Source organism: Solanum tuberosum, unplaced genomic scaffold (assembly GCF_000226075.1).
Source record: "Solanum tuberosum cultivar DM 1-3 516 R44 unplaced genomic scaffold, SolTub_3.0 scf00004, whole genome shotgun sequence".
Taxonomy (NCBI): domain Eukaryota; kingdom Viridiplantae; phylum Streptophyta; class Magnoliopsida; order Solanales; family Solanaceae; genus Solanum; species Solanum tuberosum.
Window position 1 is genome coordinate 2,422,351 of NW_006238930.1, and position 21,052 is coordinate 2,443,402.

Sequence of the window (21,052 nt, forward strand, 5' to 3'; positions counted from 1 at the left end):
TATATATATATATTCAAACTCATATAAAAAAAGTTTATAGAAAGACAGGTTTATAGTATAAATGAAATCACGAGAGATGTGTGTGTATTACCTTGCCTCCTATATTTTTTTGTATTCCGGAGTAGCGGGAAAGGATATAGAATCTCATATGTTACTTCAAAGTTCAAATAATTGAGCATTCAATTTTATATTATTATTTTCTTCAATACTTACCTCTTAAAGTATTGTTTAACATGTGGAAATGAATTGGACTCCCTTCTCATTTACATCCTTACCAACCAAATGAAAATGTATCTTCGTAGCTTTTACTTCCACCTCTTCTATGTACCACTTTTTGACATATTCGAGTGTATATATTGTCTATAGTAAGAAGTGAAAGACATGGACTTTCTATTTCTAGACATGAGAGAATATTATGTTTGGAGAAAATAGTTTAAATTGATATGGGATAGTTCAAAGATATTTTTGACCCTTTTCCGTATATAAATTGAACAAAAGAACGAGTCATTTGAAATGTGAATCATATTAGTAATTTTATTCTTGTATATAATTTAATTTTACAATAAAGAAGATTTTGATAAACTCTTAGCGCTTCTTACCTCCGGGCTCCACCCATGCATACACCTAGAGTTGGTAACATTTGGACCACTACTCGGGGGATATTCGTTCAGCAAACCATGTCAATTGACTATGATTAATTGATAATTGAGGTTAAAAAATTACATACACTTAATTTTGGATCGAGTCTGAGCAAGTATTTTTCGTATAAACGCCCTCTCTCCCCTTTCGCTTCTAGGATGACAGTGTTGCGGACTCACAATTATATCTCTGTGACAATTACTTGGTGTGAATGCATGTGTTTAATTTTTACTATGTTCGATAAATTTCATTCAGATGGCCGGTGAATGCGTTCGTACTGTTACCAAAAGGTACACTGCCACAAAATTACTCATGTAATATAATAATTAAAGTGGGGCTAATATTTCATGCTTCAACTAATTTCTAACTTAACTTGTTTAATTTATTGTACTAGTAAGCTAGCAGTAGCTAGTAGTATACAGTAGTTATTAAGTTATGGTTATTGTAATTAAATAAATAAATAATGACAAATCTGTCTGTCTAGTGTCTCTTAGGAGCAGCAAAGCCTAGTGGATCCATCCCCATATTGGCTATAGCATCAGCGCCGTTTGACTTCCAATTAAACCAATCATTATTTCAATGCGCGTCTTCACTCTTTGCTTCATAACACCTCTTCTATCACTACATTCAAAATTCATAACTATTTTTTTCATTTCAATTATCGGATACCATTTGAATTTTGAAAGTTAAACAATTTTTTCTTTGACAGTAATTTTTTTTGATATGTCTTTGAAAATACGTCAAATATTAATTATTGCAACTTAAAAATATAGTTTTTATTTTAAAAATTCTAGCTCGAAATTCAAATGGCACCATATCAATTGGAACAAGAGAGTAGCTTTTATTGTTGACAACCTAACCATTTTATCTATTTTGTACATTAATTTAGTATAAGAAATATTAACCGATTTCACAACTTGAATATGCCGAACAAACAAGTACTATTATTTTGAGCATAGTTAGGAACATGTGAATTTAAAAATTGTATCATGTAGCAAATGATAGCCTGACCAGTGGTATTAGAATGGAAATTACGACTGTCGCATCTGAACATGGGACTTTTTTCTTGGTCCATACTGAAAACTTGTCGTCTGTCGATAAATTCCAAGAAATATTTAAACTTCAATGGACTCAAATTATCTTGACAATATAATTCGGAATCCAACTGTTTGGACCGAAAATAAGCAGGTGTCATGCGGAAGTTAATAAAACAAATTTCGAAAGATCACGAGTAAGAAGACAAACGAGAAATATACCAAAATATATTATAAATACACAATTTAAGATATCATTTAAAAAAATTACAAAAATCTCTTCTACTTGAATTCATTCTTTACCCTTCTCTGATACATCCATCGCCTCTCGAATACATCTCTCCCATTAAATAATGTAAATGTATCCGAGAGCAATAAAAAATCTAGATTTTTGTAATCAGAAAAACTTCTGAGATATGATATAATTAGCCCTAAATGTATAAGATTTCTCTATTTTTTTTTAAAAAAGACCCAATAGAAATTGAAGAAGGCCTCTTTGGCCCACATTGCTCTTAATGTGCAACAAAGAGTGACAGACTTATTATAGGTCATATGGCATTAAAAATTGTGAGTTGGATTATTTATATAAAAAAGATGTGCTAGGCTTTTGTAATCCCTGTTACTCCCAATACAAAACACATAAATCACTCTAATATTAAATAGAGTGGGTGTATATATAACTATAACTTATAACTGGTGTTCTATATATTTTGTCTCTAAGCTGTTTGATTTCTAGGATATTGTAAAATACATTCAAATTTGAATACTTTTTTTAGTTCTTATATGCACTATTCTCTCATTTCTCTTTGACCACCTCGGCGTCAACAAAAACCCCATTTGACCACCATTCATTTTATTTAAACCCCAAATCTCAGCTCTTTCAGGCATTTCATCAAACACCTTTCATTCATGATGAATAGAGAAGCCAATAATAGTATAGACACTGATGCCACTTCTCTTAAGGTTAGTTTTCAAGAACTTAGTGTTAGCAATACTAATAGTACTAGCATTGAACTTTGTAGCACTAGTTTTACCCTATCTGAGAATAGTGTAGGAAGTAAGTTGAGTGATGGTGGTTTTGAGGGAAAAGGGATGGATTCTTTGAATGTTGGAGTTGACAAGAATGTGGAATTTGTTGAGAGTGAGAATACTAGTTTTAGTTCAGTTAGTTATTGTAACAGTGCTGACCCGAATGAGGTTAGTTATAGGAGGATTTGTCCATCGAAACCTCACAAGGGTAACGATATTCGGTGGGATGCAATACAATGTGTGAAAGGGAAAGATGGGGAGTTGGGTTTGGCACATTTTAGGCTTTTGAAAAAATTGGGATTTGGCGATATTGGGAGCGTTTATTTGGCGGAGTTAAGAGGGATGGGATGCTTGTTTGCAATGAAGGTTATGGATAAAGGGATGTTAGCTGGGAGGAAGAAGGTGATGAGAGCTCAAACTGAGAGGGAAATTTTGGGTTTGTTGGACCATCCATTCCTACCAACCCTTTATTCACATTTTGAAACGGACAAGTTTTCGTGCTTGTTGATGGAGTTTTGCAGTGGCGGAGATCTTCATTTGCTCAGGCAGCGCCAGCCCGGGAAGCATTTTACAGAACAAGCAGCAAGGTCTGTCTTTTATACTATGTTCTGTTTTTCAACTGTGTGGTTGGCAATCTTACTGCATATTTACCAAAGATTTCAATTTGTATGCTTCACTAGTTAAGAAATAATTGTTTCTTTGTTTAAAGTAGTACCACTGGTATCTTCATTAAGTGTCTTATGTTGCTAGAGGATGTTTGATAAACATAACGCCTTGCTGCTAGTCATTTCATCACCGTCTGGTTTGCTGATTTTCCTCGAGTTTCCTGTGTAGCGTGTGTGAGGAATATTTATGGCGATTGCTCATTGTTTTTCCAAATTGTGTCTCAATCCCCACTTTCAAATCCTAGAAGAACATAGTTGTTAACACTGCTGAAGCATAAGGCTATTCACTTTGCTTTCATGAATTCATGATTCCAATTCGAAATTCAGAAAATTGTAATTTACTTGAACTATTTAAACATGATCTATTCTAACTGGGCGTTATGCCATTTTTGTCATTATATTTTGATAAATAATTTGAACCTTAATGTCGTGCAATAGTGTATATTATTTGGTATTGAACTTCCAATAATTCATGTCTACAATTTTGAAGATTCTTAAAGAGTTTGTTTCCTTTTTTGGGTGGCAGGTTTTATGCATCAGAGGTGTTGCTTGCCCTCGAGTATTTACACATGATGGGAGTTGTATACAGAGATTTAAAGCCTGAAAATGTGCTGGTGAGGGAAGATGGCCATATAATGTTGTCTGATTTTGATCTATCATTGAGATGTTGTGTCAATCCTACCCTTGTTAGATCAAGTGATGAACCTTCTTGTGCTATCTCTGCATATTGTATCCAGCCATCTTGTATTGATCCAGCATGCAAATTACCTGTTTGTGTGGAGCCTTCTTGCTTTCAACCTTCATGTTTTAAGCCTCGGCTCTTCAACAATAAAACAACGAAAACAAGGGGTGATCGTGCAATGGTTTCTTCTGATTCACTTCCTGTGCTGGTTGCAGAGCCAACTACAGCTCGGTCCATGTCCTTTGTTGGAACCCATGAATATTTAGCCCCAGAAATAATTAGAGGAGATGGTCATGGTAGTGCTGTTGATTGGTGGACATTTGGGATATTTCTGTATGAGTTACTTCATGGGAAGACACCATTTAAAGGCAATGGAAATAGAGAGACATTGTTTAACGTTGTTGGACAACCTCTTAAATTTCCCGAGGGATCCACAGTTAGTTTTGCTGCAAAGGATTTGATCCGAGGTCTACTTGTGAAGGATCCTCAAAAAAGATTAGGATTTAAACGAGGTGCCACGGAGATAAAACAACATCCTTTCTTTGAAAACGTTAACTGGGCTCTCATCCGAAGCACTCATCCTCCAGAGATCCCTAAACCAGTTGATCTTACATTTTTTAAACAATCGTCTCATGCAAACGAGAAAGCTGCTTCTGATTCTGATAGGTCATCTGGTCCTTACTTAGATTTTGAATTTTTCTAAACAAATTTTTGGAGGGTGTCACTTTGATGTTCCTAAAGAAATATTTATTTTCACTTTACAATTATCTTTTCTTTATCATAGTACTAGAGAATCCAGAGTATACATGTAGTTCTCTTACCAACTTTCTTCTTTTAACTGTTTTTCTATAGAAACTTACAAAAAGATAAAGGCATTGGAATCTCCTGAAAATGGGGTTTCCTTTTCATGTCTATACTTTCAGAAAAGTGAAAGGAATATAAAAGTAGCAGAATAAATACCTTTTCTTTTATTCTGTTAATTAGATACTTCGTTTGAGGTGTATAACCACTTTCCAGGACACCCTTTTACAGAGCACAAGACAAAGACAACACAAGAACTTTTCCTATAAAAACTTCCTTCCCCTGTTGTTTGTAAAGCAACTTAACATGTGGACAGTGGACCATTAAAAAGACGTGGTGCAGTAGATGAAGCTGCTCCTTTCTTTACCAAAGGTTCCGAGTGCAAACTCTGGGTATGAAATTTTTTTGGTAGGGAGTGCGGCACAAATTTAAATTAGTCAAGTCTTCAATATGGATACTGAAAACCGGATGGAAACCAAAAAAACTTAACATTTGGACAAATGATGATTAAGTTATCTTTGCGTTACATATTTGGCAATGTGGAGTTAGTGTCGTTTTCTAGCTAATAATATGTCAGTGTTGCTTTGACTGGACATGCTAGCTAGCTACAAGGTTTGTTTAATTTGGATATTTTTCTTTCCAAAAACTGATGCTTACTACTATTGTTGTAAGATGCATTTGGCTTTTTCCTCAAAAACAGTAAATTATCTTGAGTTGGATGCCGACATTCTGTTCAGGGTTGTGCAGTCTAGGTACCGGATTAAAGTGGAACCAATTTCTTTCTTCAATGTGCAGACGAATCATCAAAGCCACTCTTTTCTCCAAACTACATTTTCATAAATACAGATGGAACAAGGGAATGACACACACTTCTGTTTGATCATAGATTTTGAAGTCGAAATTTGAAACTTGAAAATTTGAATTTTTGAAGTTGTAATTGAAATTAAAGTCCAAAAACTTGAAAATATTTAAAGATCTAATTTCCAAAATATGATCAACTTCACGGCCAAACAAATATTTAACTATATGCGCGTACTATTTGATTTCAAAGAGACATTAATGCATGTTGATTTTGGACCTTCTTCAAAATAAACTCACATTCCAACATTCAAAAGCTAAATATGAAAGAATAAAATACAATGAATCCTATCATAGATTTAACTTTGCGTGCAACCTGTTAACTCTTGTCTTCCGCCAGATTATATCTGTTAAACATTTATTAAGAGATGGCAACGTCCTAGCTACTATCTGTCCGCTACGGCACATTCATTCTATAAGTTAGTTCATGAGATGAATGGTAACAAATTACTTATAAAACTCACTACTTCACACGTGTCATCTCATAATTCTATGAAAAGGAGGGACATTTTTAATTCAAACTAACGTTAGGTAATTAGAGTCCAATAAGTATAAGATGAAATATTTTTAACTCGAAAATTAACGTTAATAAATACAAATTTAAACTGAGGATTTATTCAGTGCGCACAAAGTGCTCACCTGAAGGACTGAGGTTGTGGCAGAGGTTGTAGCGACTGCGAGTTATCATAGTTAAAAAAAAAATACAAATTTAAACTAGTTTTAATAAGATAGGGAAAAAAAATTAATTGCCTTTCATTTAAAAATGTATACTCATTGGTAGAGTTTCAGATAAAATGTAGAAAGCAAGCATCTGCATTTTGTTTTAAGGTCGGAACCTGACAAATATTGGCGAGTTCGTCAAAGATGATTATCGAATATGGAGTACAAATAGTCAATTCTTCAACAACTACTTTATTTATATCATCTCATTAAGATGGAGGTTTCAAGAATATTGTGCCTCACCTTGGAGTATTTGCTACGAAAATAAAATGTTTTCAACCGTGTGATTAATTACTAATTGGAGACGTGCACTTTGATAGAAAATTTTCGAGAATCAACCATGTTAATTTTGACCTATATTTTAAATTATTATTTTTTTCATCATATTAATATTAGAAAAATTCCAATTGTATTTTTCATATGTTAAACTAATTCAATTTTGAGAAGCAAAATATAACAATTATTTTGCGTATGAAAAAGTGACATTAACCATCTCGGAAATCTCCAAGTGAAAACCATTTAGGAAATCACGCTAAATATTTGTCCTCATATGGAACGCAAGCTTGTTTTTACCGTAACAAACTTGTATATATATATATATATCTAAGCTACAAGAAAGTCAATCGAACTTAACACTCCCTAATTAATTAGTTACCACTTAACACAAACTCAAAGCCAATGGCTAAAACAGATTCAAAAAAATTTCCAACAATTCAACAATGTGAATCAAAGGGACGTGAAGATCAAACAGTAGTAGCAGACATGGATGGAACATTACTAGTTGGACGTAGCTCTTTTCCTTATTTTGCACTTGTTGCTTTTGAAGTTGGTGGTATTTCTAGGCTTATTTTTTTAATCTTAGCATCTCCGTTGGCTGGCTTTTTGTACTATTTCATCTCTGAATCCGCGGGGATTAGAGTCCTAGTCTTTGCAACATTTGTTGGTATGAAAGTATCTGATATAGAATCCGTGGCACGAGCTGTTCTACCAAAGTTTTATTCGAGCGATTTGCATCCTGAGACATGGCGTGTTTTTTCATCGTGCGGGAAAAGGTGTGTTCTTACCGCAAATCCTAGGATTATGGTTGAACCAGTTTTGAAGGAATATTTAAGTGTTGATATTGTTATTGGGACAGAAATATGTACCTATAAAGGAAGAGCTACTGGATTTGTTAATGAATCTGGAGTTCTTGTTGGTGATAACAAAGCTAAGGCACTTCAAAAGGCTTTTGGTTCTAAATTTACTCCTCATATTGGACTTGGTGATCGCAAAACTGATTTTCCCTTCATGAATTTATGCAAGGTTTGTAAATTTCCTCTAATTCTGTGATATTATTTTCGTTTTAGTCTATTCTTAATTAAGTGATACGTTTTTATATTTTTTTTAAAAAACTTGTTATATCCTTTATGGCATGCTCTTGTTTTCATAGAATTAGCATGCATATGTAACGCAATAGTTTTTCAATTTTTAATTTGTGTCCAATCATTCATAAAAATTTGTATCCAATCATTCAGTGTGAAATAGTAAGTTTTTCAATGCATAATTAGTACGTGGTGTGAAACATTTTAAACACAAAAAGTCACAACAAGGTACGTAGTAGTTATTAGGTAAACTTTTATGAGTACTATTCTTTCCAGTCTAAAATATCATTAACTAATTTTCTTACAGGGTGTATTACATCCTAAAAATTCATTTATTTTGGATCAAAGGGAGTATTTTTTTTAATGAAAGTAGTACTCCCTTCCTCCGTTCTTTCTTACTTGTCAATTATGCATTTTGTTTTCCTCTCAAGACAACATTGATTATTAGTTTTACTAAATTTTCCATATATATTAGTATACTTTTTTAAAAATTGATTTCTAATATTCCGTAATTTTGAGAAATGATTGTTCAATCATAAATATATAATTGGAGAATGTATTAATTCTCTCGTAATTTGATAAAGCTGATAGAAAAAAGAAAAAAAATTATTTTTACTATATTAGATTAGGTAAAGAGGAAACAAAAAGAGTAATTTGTTTATTTATATCAAATTACACTAATACCAACAAGGGTTGTGGTTAGTAGTCATTCATTCTTAACCAGAGGTCTCGAGTTTGAGTCTCTTTGAATCCCTTGGATAATCTAAAAAGTTTACATTATCGAGCACATAACTTAGATCGGGAATAAAACAACTCTTCTCTTATTACCTTATGCAGGAAAGTTACATAGTACCACCTGAGCCTGGTGTGAAGCCCATGAGCCAAGATAAGTTACCAAAGCCCATTGTGTTCCATGATGGCCGACTTGTTCAAAAACCAAGCCCTTTAATGGCACTCATCATTATTCTTTGGATCCCTGTTGGATTCCTCTTAGCATGTTTGCGTATAGCCGCGGGTACGCTCTTACCGATGCCTTTAGTCTATTACGCCTTTTGGTCCCTTGGGGTTCGAGTCATAATCAAAGGCAACCCACCTCCTCCGGCCCGAAAATCCACGGGCCAAACCGGTGTCCTATTTATTTCCTCTCATCGAACCCTTCTTGACCCAATTTTCCTCTCAACGGCCCTAGGTAGGCCCATCCCTGCTGTCACTTACTCGCTGTCACGACTCTCTGAGATTATTTCACCTATTAAAACGGTCCGTCTTAGCCGTGACCGCATAACGGATGCTAACATGATCAAAAAACTTTTACAAGAAGGTGATTTGGTTATATGCCCTGAAGGAACAACATGTAGAGAACCATTTTTACTAAGATTTTCGGCTTTATTCGCGGAATTAACCAACGAGCTTGTCCCCGTGGCGATGTGTAATAAAATGAGCATGTTCCATGGCACGACGGCTAGGGGTTGGAAAGGAATGGACCCTTTTTATTTCTTCATGAATCCTAGCCCTTCATATGAGGTGAATTTTTTGAACAAATGGCCATATGAATTGACTTGTAAAGCTGGAAAATCAAGCCATGATGTGGCAAATTATATACAGAGGACGATTGCCGCAACGTTATCGTATGAGTGCACCAATTTTACAAGGAAGGATAAGTACATGGCTTTGGCTGGAAATGATGGAACAGTGACTACAAAATCTGAATTTGCAAGCAAGAAAGTGACGACGGGCTGCTAATAACAGAGATAAAAGTTTATGATTTGTCTTCAAGAGTTCTAATTTGGTGTTTTTCCAAATTTTATAGACATGTATAGTTAGTATACTTTAATAGAAAATCGAAATAAACTAGTAGTATAGCGGTTGTCTTGATATAAGGACAGATAAAATACTTCGAAAAAATATGTACAAAATTACCTCATAAATATGCAAACGTTTTAAATAGATGTACATAAATTATGCTATACGTTTCACCGTATTACAAGAAATGATAGGTAAGATCATCTTTTAAAATCATGAATTTATCGCTATGTTAATAAATTTAAAAAATGGCCTTAAATGAGCTTTTGGGAAAAAATCATACGATCGTATTAGAAGTATTCTTGGACCGGCTCAACAATGAGGCCCAAAACATAATTTTCTGAATCAAATTTCACCGATCAGTCAATTACAATTTTTTCTTCAGGGTAATTGATTTACAGTGTTAGGTGCAATAAATACACTATATCATGCATGCCAGTAGAGTGTTTATTGCTTGAAAAAAATGGAAAAAGGAGTTATCCCCTTTGTCCAATTATAGTTGTCCACTGTTCTATTTTAGGATGTCCAATAATTTTTGTTCACTATATGAAATCAATGAATAATTTTACACTTAGTTCCTAATTTATTCTTATCATTAATTATAATTCTTCTCTATTACATTTTTCAAGACATTGTATTTATTATATTGAAAGGGTGATATAGTAAAATTATTCTTTTGTTTATAGTTTTTAAGAAGAGCGTAAAGTCAATAGTGGACAAATATTGTTGGACAGATAGTGTCTAATAGTTAATACTACTATTCAAGTAATATTTGACTGTTTGCAATTTGCAGTATAAATAACATAAATATTTTTTTCCAAAAAAAATAAAATGAAGTCAGTTGTAGGCATAAAGTATTTTCCTTTTTAACTTCAATGTCATTTACCAAAAAAGTACTCTCCTTTTTTTCACATTGTACACTGGCAGTAAAAGCTACATACCATAATCTAATAACAGAAAATGAAAGTAATCCACGAAAGATTTCTCCAATGAAAACTAAATTTACTTTTGAGTTGATTTCTGATATGGTTATTAAGTGTTAACTTCTCACAAAGTCACTTCTCTTATTAAAAAAATTGGAATCAAGAAGAAAGACGACTTCGTGTAACACTCTGTGTTGTTTGATGGATTGTTGTCTTCATGTTATTCTTCTATTCTCCCTCTGTTTCATTGCCGTTTTTCCTCACCTATCTCATTCTTCACGTCAATCTTCCTTGTGGAATGGCAATAAAGAAATGTACTGATCCTATCTCCAGTTTCCCTCTTCCTCTTTTACTGGTTACAGCTTTGATGAATGCTTTTTTTTTTCTTTCAGAAAAACGTCGATTTTGAAACTGACGACTAATTCCTTGTCGACTCCAATTGATCCAACACGGGTTACACAAATTTCATGGCACCCCAGGTTTGTTTATATATGGCTGATTTCCTGAGAATTGCAAAGAATGAAGATTAATTTGATGGAGCCCTGATAATGATTTTGAATTTATGCAGAGTTTTTATATATAGGAATTTTTTGACAAATGAAGAGTGTGATCATTTCATCTCACTGGTTAGCCTTTTTTTTCCCTCTTTCTTTCTCTGTTCCTATCTTTCATTCAGAAATGTGGGAGTTTTAGTTAATGCAAGTAAAGGTCATTTTGCGTTAGTTTAAAGAGAAAATAATTTCTTATATACATTTTACTAATATTTGAGTTGAGGGTCTAAACATCCTCTCTATGTTCAAAAGTTCTGCTTTCGCACTACTCTCTCCAGACCCCTCTTATGAGATTACACTGACTAACCGAGTGTTTAGCCCCTATATATCATTGGATGTGAAGTTAGCGTCCTCTATATGTATATATATATTCATCTCCAAATTATTTCACTTCCAATAATAGCCAACAACTCATTTTCATTATTTGGTTTTTCTTTGCCTTTGTTGGTTTTGGTGTTGACTGTCTTGACTGGCTTTTTACCTTTCTTGCCAACCTTGACTGATTTAGATATCTTTTTTTCTCTTGGCTTTCTTAAGCGTGCAACTTTAGGAAGAGGTTCAGAAGGAGGATGACATCTCAGTCCAGTCACTATGGCAAATTCTTTCATGCCAAAACAAACAGGCATGCCACAGTAGTTTATCCAAATCTCATCCATTTTCTTGTTCTTATCCTCCAAAGCATCATCATCAGCTCCCTTATACTTGATCCTGTGCTTGAGAAGATCATACACCATGCTCATTTGAAAACGTGCATTGTTAGCCTCCGGCAGATTAAGAAAGTATCCAAAACAGCTAGACTTAAAGAAATCCTCCAACTTTTCATTCATCAATATTGTTCTAAAAGCATCAAATTTGGCACCCATGGCTGATTTTACAACAAAATCACCTGTCAAATTTGTAGGGTCATCTATAGGCATCTCTACATGAAACTTGTCAATATTAAAAATTTTGACAACATCTTCATCTCCTTCCTCACTTTCAGTATCATCTCCTTCATCACTTTCATTTTCATCTCCATCCTCTTCATCTCCTTCCTCACTTTCTATTTCACCTTCCTCCTCATCTTCTTTATCATTTTCAGTTTCTTCATCATCTCCATCTTCATCATTTATTTCCTTTTCTTCTTCATTTTTATTTTTATCTACCTCCTCTACAATTTTCATATTTTCATTCTGTTTCTGTACAACAAGTTCTTCCGATGGTGTTTGTACTTTAGCTACTTTACTTGATTTATCAGAGACTGATTCACTTGTTTTTCTTTTGGAAGCCATTTTTCTACAAATAGAAACAATGAAAAAACTTACAATCAATTGTGCATCATTAAAAAAAGATAGCAACAAATTTAATAAATTCAACATAATATAATATTCTATAGATAATACACTTGTTGCAACAAATAACCCATCTGTTGTAACAAATAGGCCATCTATTGCAACAGGGGAGGCCCTATCTTTCATTTAGAAATGTGGGAGTTTTAGTTAATGCAAGTAAAGGTCATTTTGCGTTAGTTTAAAGAGAAAATAATTTCTTATATACATTTTACTATTATTTGAGTTGAGGGTCTAAACATCCTCTCTATGTTCAAAAGTTCTGCTTTCGCACTACTCTCTCCAGACCCCTCTTATGAGATTACACTGACTAACCGAGTGTTTAGCCCCTATATATCATTGGATGTGAAGTTAGCGTCCTCTATATGTATATATATATTCATCTCCAAACTATTTCACTTCTGAATTTTTCGCCTTTGAATAACATTGGCTTTGGTGAATCAGGCTAAAGATAGTCTGGAGAAATCCATGGTAACTGACCTTGAAACAGGGGAGAGCATAGAGAGTGAATATCGGACAAGTACTGGCGCATTTCTCAACAAAGCTCAGGTTCATGTCCTGTACCTCTTTTCTATGCTGCAATTTCTTTTTCAGAACTTTATTAGTGTTGAAACTTTTGTTAATCTTTATTAAAGGATGAAGTTGTTGCTAATGTGGAAGCAAGAATAGCTGCCTGGACATTTCTCCCTGAAGGTACTTTAGTACTACCTCTATGACATTGATTGGCTTCATCTCTATAAATTCTTATTTTTACGCCAACTTGTCAATCAAATAATGGAGAACCAATGCTATTGCATTATGAACATGGGCAAAAATACGAGCCACATTTTGATTATTTTATGGACAAAATTAATCAAGAGATAGGCGGTCATCGTGTAGCTACTGTCCTTATGTATTTATCAGATGTTGATAAGGGTGGAGAAACAGTTTTTCCTAGATCAGAGGTAATTCCAATTTTGTATGACTTTCCTGTTTTTCGCGTCAACTACTTGAGACGAAAACTTTCCTTTCTTCTAAATCTACAGGCTGCAGATTCTCAGCCAAAGGGTGATGACTGGTCTAATTGTGCTAAAGATGGCTATGCAGGTACCGTGAGTCGGTGTCCATCAGCATATTCGTTGAAATTTTAGTGAATTTCAGTATACATTTGTGAAAATACTAGATTCAGTTGAACCTATTGAAATACAAAGTGTCACAAATTAAGTGAGACTAGACTTATTCTGACATAACTTTGCAGTAAAACCAAGGAAGGGCGATGCGTTGTTGTTTTTCAGTCTACATATTAATGCAACAACTGATCGTTTGAGCTTGCACGGAAGTTGCCCAGTGATTGAAGGTGAGAAGTGGTCTGCTACAAAGTGGATTCATGTAAGGTCCTATGACAGTATTCCATCAGCTGAGAAGTGTATCGATATGTATCCTGAATGCTCCAGTTGGGCTGCTTCTGGTGAATGTGATAAAAATCCTTCATACATGGTTGGCACTCAAGAATATGTAGGTCATTGTAGGAAGAGCTGTAATGTTTGTTCATGATAGAAAATTATAAATCTATATTCTGCGTCATTTAGCACAACACACCCTCAATTAATGTGTATCATGATATATAACTCAAGCTAAATACAATGGTGCACTTGAATGAATGCAGGGGCGGCTCAATGCATTTTAAAAATGAGACATCCATTTTAGGCCTCCAAAAGAATAAACTATATTGTCTTTTTCTTTTAGTTTGTTTCAAAACATTAAAAAATATTTATTTTATCAATTTTTAAATTTAACTTTCACATGACATGTTTAAGATCGAAGATTAAAAAATTATTTGGTATATTATAAAAAATTAAAAACTAGGCTTTCAATTTATTTTTTGCTTTAAGCTACTAACTAACTGGAGCAGCAAATTGCAAATACACAAAAATAGATAAAGGATAGAATGGATAAGACTCAAATTTAGGATAAAAGAATGCCTATGTGGCCCACCCTAATTGTACATTATAATTGTGCAAGATCTGCTAAATTATTTCATACTACAAAACATGGAAAAAACTGTGCAAGAATATGCCAAGTGCCAAGCACAGAGATAAAGCAGGGAAAAAACGGGTGTAAAGATAGAATAGCCCACAAAAAATCGTTAAATTAGATTTAAAAAACTAATGAACAGTTATAAAACATAAACCCACAAAAACAGATAGAAATATTCGATCAAACATACCAACTTTTTTTTGATAAATAAATTCATGACTACTTTAGAGAGATCAGCATACTCATTCCGGCGACAAGGATCATCCGGACACATTTGGGCCAATAGACCCGCAGGAGGCGACCCACCAACAACAACGGTTCATGGAACTGAACAAAATAGAAGAACATCAAATGTTGTTACCAATTCTGTCGGAATGGAAACAAATGAGAAAGCATGTTCTAAATCAGAAAGTAAGCCACCGAGGTGTTCTTTTATTGCCATTTTTGGACGATGCGCTAAAACTCCCGTCTCCTAAAGATTCATAGCCATATTTTCATGTTATAGTGTTACATCGAATTTGAGACATTCTTTCCAAACATGAATCATGAATACACAATGATAAAATTATTTGTCAATTTCTTTTTTTTTCATTCAATGAAATGAATCGAATGGACAAAGTTGGATCTAGTCAGCAAAATCTTCATGAAGAGTTGAGAACATGTCTCCAAAATGCTACAATATGGGATCTGTAACACCAAATATTGAAGAAATATTCTTCTTCATTCACTGCGTTAGCATTACATTACAGGATAGGACCGAAAAATGGCCTATGGCTATACATTTCAGATGGAAATTTAATTTAATACAAGGGAAGAGACAATTCCCTATAATATTTGAGTATGCCATGGTTTAGAAGCCAAGTTGGTGATACTTGGCGTAGTCGATCTCATTCATTCTAATACAACACAATATATTTTCTGGTAAATCCTCTGCCTTGTTTCCCTGCACGACATTTTACCAAGTAATATCAGATACAAGTCTTCAAGAGGTAATCAAATCCGAACTTAGAAATGTTAATAGCTAGCTAGTTACCTGAATTGTCAGACCAAAGTCAAGGACACAGTTTTTCAATCTGTCTTTAAATGATTCCACTCCTTTTCTTGCGAGGTAATTGAATCTGTGAATGTCCAAATCTATCTCAAAATAGTTTTCTCCCTGCAATAGCCAACATTAAAAATCTCAGTATCAACACAAAGGAAATATGTTTGATTTTACGTGCCAAATACATGAATGTTTGTACACAAAAGGAGTGATTATCCTTGTAAAAAGGTAAAAAGTATAAGCTGTCAATCTATATGCATCAAGAAAATGTGATTGGAAAGATTTGTTTGAATATTCTTTTGTCCAGGCACCACAACCAGGGGCAGACCCACGTTGATCAAAGGGGTGTTAAGAGACACCGCTTTGTCGGAAAATTTTACTACTATATATTTTAATTACTTGACAATGGATACCTCTTGGCACTTTGGTTCAGTGCTCACTTTTGTTCTTTGATAAGTAATATTGAAACCAAGAAGTGCTTGGAATTTCTGGTGGAAGTTTGTTTCCGTAGAAGTTAGAAGGTGATGTCGTTTATATGCAATGTACAACATATTATCTTTTACTCATGCAGGGGCAGATGGAGAGTATTGGCTAGGGGTTTGGCCAAACCCATTGGTTCGAACTTTGTATTAGTCTTAAAAATCCATTGAATATTTCCAAATTACTAATTTAGAACCCAATAACTTAGAGACTTTAGAATTCAGAATAAGCTTCAAATTCTAGTTCCACCGCTGGTCTCATGAAGGTGGATTCAGAGTTCGCTATTTTCAGAGGCTAGTTATAACCAAGTCATAAAAATAAACTGTAATGATGCTAGCTGTACAGAGTTTCTAGATTAACGTACCAAATAAAATTCATGTTGAGGACGTGAGAGCACAGGCTTTTCGTTGTATGCATTCAAGAGTTTCTTCTCAGCCGCACTTAATTGAAGATCCTCTGTGTTTACAACTCGGCCCAAGAATTTCAATCTTTCCCTGAAGGGTGCATTTGTATCCCTGGGAAAGCCTTTGATCTTCTCTATTTCATCATGTATTAACCTCTGTCCCACAGATAGCAAGAAAAAGAATAACGAATCAGCAATTTATATAAAAAGAGAAAATTATGTATGTACACAGTAAAATCAAATATACTCCTATCTGGTTACAGGAAGAGGTAATCTTGCTAAGTGTTACTCATAAAGAAATCACAAAATGAAGTCATGTAAAGAAAATTCACCATCATACCTGGAGATTTTCTTGAAATTGGACTGGCATTTCCTTTGAGTAATTTTCTGAAAGTTTGAAGTAGAGAACAAAATTCATCCCTTCTCCATCATATTCATTTTGGAAGATTGCAGGAGGGTACAGCGGTATCTGAGATGTAAGAACAGTCAATCATTGTTTGGGGAATGCAAATCATTAGTAGTATGAATTCTCCAAAAAAGAATAAAAAATACTGCCAGCATCTTCTTCTGGGGCAGGTTTTAAATGCCGAATCTGAGCAATAAAAATAAATCTAATATCTGAGGAAGATATGATTGTGTATCAAATATGAGACAATATACTTCAACAGTGTTTTGAAGTATACACTGATATAACAATGTGAAGAAAAAAATAGTGGCATCCCAATACCTGAAGATTTACAACAAGAATGGATGGAACTTCACTGGATGAATCGATGGCTGGAAGTTCCACAAAACGTGCAATATGATCAATTTTCCGTGGTGATAAGAATACATCAGCACCAAAAGGATAAAATGCAGCACAATTTAAAGCAAAGTCTTTCTTCTTATCCCTGTCAAAGAATTTAGAGGGATTGAACTTAATATTCAATTGAGCAAAATAAACTTGGAATATACTCGAGAAAGAAATGGACAAAGTCGGAGAAATGCCTATTATAGTCACAGATCTTATTTAGAAAAAAAAAATTATCTCACAGATGGAGTCCCTCATCAGTAGTATTATCTTACCTGAAGAAATTTTTACCACGGATCTTGAAAGTATTTGGCTCAACGGATGACCAGCAGTTTGCCATTTTCCGTCCCAACGGGCTGCAAGGAATTTGAGAACCAGCTATTGGTCTTTGCAGAACAGTCTTTGGTGACACTGGAGAATGAAAAGCAGACAAGTCAATAACATAAAACAATTAAAGTGAATCCAGTTGTAGCTTGTAGCACTATGTAGATACAATCAACACCTTCAATTGTCGTCTATGATTCAAAGTATGCTTAGACAAGTTACAGCTATTATGTGTGGGTCACAAATATGACGATCAACTCAAGATGAAGTAACAGCATAATACATTCTTTATATTCTACTTAATGCATATTACCTAATATAATGGTTTATTCTCTTAATATATGATTCCATAAGTTAAAAAGGTTGATTACAACAACTACTGCTGCTGCTACAACTACGCCACAGTCCCTAACAAGTTGGCCTCGGCTATATGAACCCTAACCATGTCGTTCTATTTACACTCATCTCAGTCCAACATTCTAATCTCAAAATCCTTTTAACATTTCGAAAGTGGTTTATGCAAGAAAAGTAGCCAATTTCACACTTTGGCTGCCATTAACAGTATATACAAGGTAAAAGAGCTTACATAATGCAGAACTTGAATTTGTTTCTCTCCATTTAAAAGATAACATCTGGGTTAGGGATGATTTTTTCCGGCTGCGTGGTGAGATCGGATTTAGAGACTTTTTCTTTTCATCCGAAGAGGCAACACAAGCAAGACAAGGCAGACACGGATTTTGTCTTCCACAATTGTGGAAAATTCCTGTTTCAACCCTAGCACCACCATCCATGCTTCGGGGAGTTTTATCATTAAGACTTGGGTCATCCATCTCATTTTGAGAATTTGACTTAAGTTGAGAATCTGCTGAAGAGTTTCTCTTTACAACACCCTCTTTGACAACGCTTGGTTCTTGACTTCCATATGGCTGTTCATGTTTTTCGGAGAGGTCAGAAGCAGCATTGCCATTGTGATACACAAAATCAGAAAATCTTGGAGAAACCCCAGTTGAAAAAGATCCATTTTGTGAAAAGACTGCACATTTTGAAATTATATATATAACATTGATTAGAGATCCTCCTGCCCAAACAATGCAATGACTACAAATTTCTAACGAGGCGGATAACTTACCATCTTGAACACTATGAAAATCATCCTCACAGTCAGATTCAATCACCATCTCCGGGTCGAACCAAGACTCTGCATTTCCTGTTTAGGGCACAAAATCGAGTTATGATCTATATAAGCCTCCAACTACAGCAATTAAGATGTTACTAAATAGATAGAAACATTTCCATTACGGTGTTGACTATTAGTCACAAAAATCACAACAGATTGGAAACTAACCAAAAAAAATAAATGAAAAAGTTCATAAAAAAAAAATATCTCAGAAAACATATTTCAATACTCAAGTCTTTAAAAGCTAATAGCAACAACAAGAAATCCTGATAGGGCGGATCCCCCACGAACCCAAATTGATTGTATTAAAATTCCATTTAAATTTTAGAAATATTTGATTGTGAACCCAGTTATCATTGTAAACTAATTTGAGATTACTGTAATAACCCATGAACTTCAAATCCTAAATCCGCCTGTGGAAATCCATTGCGTGGATACAAATAGTTACCTAAAATGAATGTTCAATTAAAAATCATGATTTCTAAGTGATGCAGTAATACCTTGAAAAGCAGGATTAGAGTAAGAATGATCAGCTGAAGAAGATGGTTCGATCTTACTGAGATTTTGAGAAGCCGAATGGGTCTTTGATACATTTCTTCTCCTACTAACTTTGTGTTTCTTCCGACGAACAAGCTTCCGCCCCTTAAATCCTACACACCCATTAGGTTTCGATGCACATCCTCCCATCTTTCACCTGTAAAAAAATGTCAGAATAAATCTACTCTAGCAGATTCTTGATGATGTTATTAATTTTTGGGGGTTCAGCAATTTGCAGAGAAGAGAAGTTTATAGGTATAAAAATGGGTTAAGTAAATAGTTGAGTTGAGACCTTAAAAATGTTGATTGGTCAACGACAAAATGCTTCCGACTGTGGATGATTAGTAGTAGTATTGGGTACGAACTTTCCTACTTTATAAATGCCATGTACCTACCAATATTCACCACTACGCGCTTCAATTAGCTACTCACCTTTTTACCCCTTTATACTCTTCTTTCTTTTGAAATTCTAAACATGCTTGGAGTTACTCCGACACTTTTAATTTAAACGAGTAGGTGTTGTTCAAATGATAAATATCTTTTAACTCTCAATTTGATAAAAAACAAAAGGGAAAAGGGTCTGATATACCCCTCAACTTTGCTATTTGGAGTTTATATGCCCCTCGTTATAAAAGTGGCTCATATATACCCTTACCGTTATACAAACGGCTCACATATACCCCTATCGTTACAAAATGAGCTCACATATACCCTTCATTTAACGGAAGTGAAAAAATTAATTTTAAACTTATATTTTTGACTTATATTTTATTTTTTTAAATCATTTAGGGGTATATAGGATTCTTCTAGCAAAGTTCAAGGTATATTTCAATATTTTCATACATAAATTATTTTTTGACTTCTTTGATTTTCATTATTTTAGTTTCTTATTTTTATTTTTTTCTTTCATTCCTTAGTGTAAAGAAAAAAAATTAAAACTATTTTTTTATGGCTATATTTTAATTTAAAACAGTTTTTTTTTTGTCTATATTGTAATTTAATTTTTGTATTTGAAGAAAAAAAAATTGGTCATCTATAATAAGTTTTACAAGAATATTAGTGAAACATAAATAAGTTTGATCATCAAAATAATAAATCTAAATTAGTCATTGAAAAAAAAAAGTCAAAAAAATTATGTTTGAGGAAGATTTAAAATATACCCCGTATGGGATTATAATTTTTTTTCAAAAAAATAATAAAAAATGAAACTAAAATTATTATTTTTTCATTTCCGTTAAAGGGAAAGGGTATATGTGAGCCATTTGTATATAAGTAGGGGTATATATGAGCCACTTTCATAACGAGGGGTATATCAGCTCTAAATGACAAAGTTGAGGGGCATATCAGACTTTTTTCCCAAAACAAAAAGAGAGCTTTTAGTAAGGGGTAAAAAAAATACTCCCTCCATTCCATATTAATTTAATTTTGAGGCATTTTTCATTTTTCAAATTAACTTAATTGTTTAGTTTTCAAAACTATTTTTAGAGTATTCTTCCAATTTTACCCTTCATTAGTTAGTATTGGAATTAGTGATTAATTAATATTCCTTTTGTCCCTAATTACTTGTCCACTTTTCCTTTTATAGTTGTCCCCTAATTACTTGTCCATTTTGACAAATCAAGAAAAGACATAATTTTTTTACCTATTATACCCTCAATTTATTATTTTGAAAAAGGTAGAACTTTTTGAAAATCTTAAATTTTAATTCATCCGCTTCATAATTAATAGGGGTAAAATGATAAAACTCACTATGTCAATAATTATTTTCTTAATAGGTGTACCAATTCAAAAATGAAAAACTATGTTCAATTTATATTTTAATCTACTTTTCTTAAAGGGTGTGAAACATTTCAAAAATTAAATTAATATGAAATGAAGGGAGTACTACTTTT

The 21,052-nt window shown here is 33.7% G+C and overlaps 4 protein-coding genes across 4 annotated transcripts; 3 read left to right on the plus strand and 1 right to left on the minus strand.

Annotated features, from left to right (window-relative positions):
* Positions 1–2,303: 2,303 nt before the first annotated feature.
* Positions 2,304–4,832, plus strand: LOC102598878 (serine/threonine-protein kinase D6PKL2). The gene is made up of 2 exons (XM_006338432.2): positions 2,304–3,289; positions 3,894–4,832. The coding sequence occupies exons 1-2, from the start codon at positions 2,583–2,585 to the stop codon at positions 4,750–4,752; spliced, it is 1,566 nt and encodes a 521-aa protein (XP_006338494.1). The 5' UTR covers positions 2,304–2,582; the 3' UTR covers positions 4,753–4,832.
* A 2,343-nt stretch (positions 4,833–7,175) lies between these two features.
* On the plus strand, positions 7,176–9,529 carry LOC102606136 (glycerol-3-phosphate 2-O-acyltransferase 6-like). The gene is made up of 2 exons (XM_006338723.2): positions 7,176–7,730; positions 8,627–9,529. The coding sequence occupies exons 1-2, from the start codon at positions 7,191–7,193 to the stop codon at positions 9,527–9,529; spliced, it is 1,443 nt and encodes a 480-aa protein (XP_006338785.2). The 5' UTR covers positions 7,176–7,190.
* Positions 9,530–10,713: 1,184 nt separating this feature from the next.
* Positions 10,714–13,934, plus strand: LOC102599198 (probable prolyl 4-hydroxylase 6). The gene is made up of 8 exons (XM_006338433.2): positions 10,714–10,826; positions 10,905–10,991; positions 11,081–11,138; positions 12,836–12,940; positions 13,027–13,084; positions 13,163–13,335; positions 13,417–13,477; positions 13,629–13,934. Exons 1-8 carry the CDS (start codon positions 10,714–10,716, stop codon positions 13,922–13,924), a joined length of 951 nt encoding a protein of 316 aa, XP_006338495.1. The 3' UTR covers positions 13,925–13,934.
* A 1,099-nt stretch (positions 13,935–15,033) lies between these two features.
* LOC102599526 (uncharacterized) lies at positions 15,034–19,536 on the minus strand. The gene is made up of 10 exons (XM_015307118.1): positions 19,453–19,536; positions 19,124–19,317; positions 18,576–18,653; positions 18,033–18,479; positions 17,398–17,533; positions 17,060–17,222; positions 16,673–16,801; positions 16,294–16,488; positions 15,441–15,563; positions 15,034–15,350 (listed from the first exon to the last, which is right to left on the minus strand). Exons 2-10 carry the CDS (start codon positions 19,308–19,310, stop codon positions 15,258–15,260), a joined length of 1,551 nt encoding a protein of 516 aa, XP_015162604.1. The 5' UTR covers positions 19,311–19,317; positions 19,453–19,536; the 3' UTR covers positions 15,034–15,257.
* Positions 19,537–21,052: the final 1,516 nt, after the last annotated feature.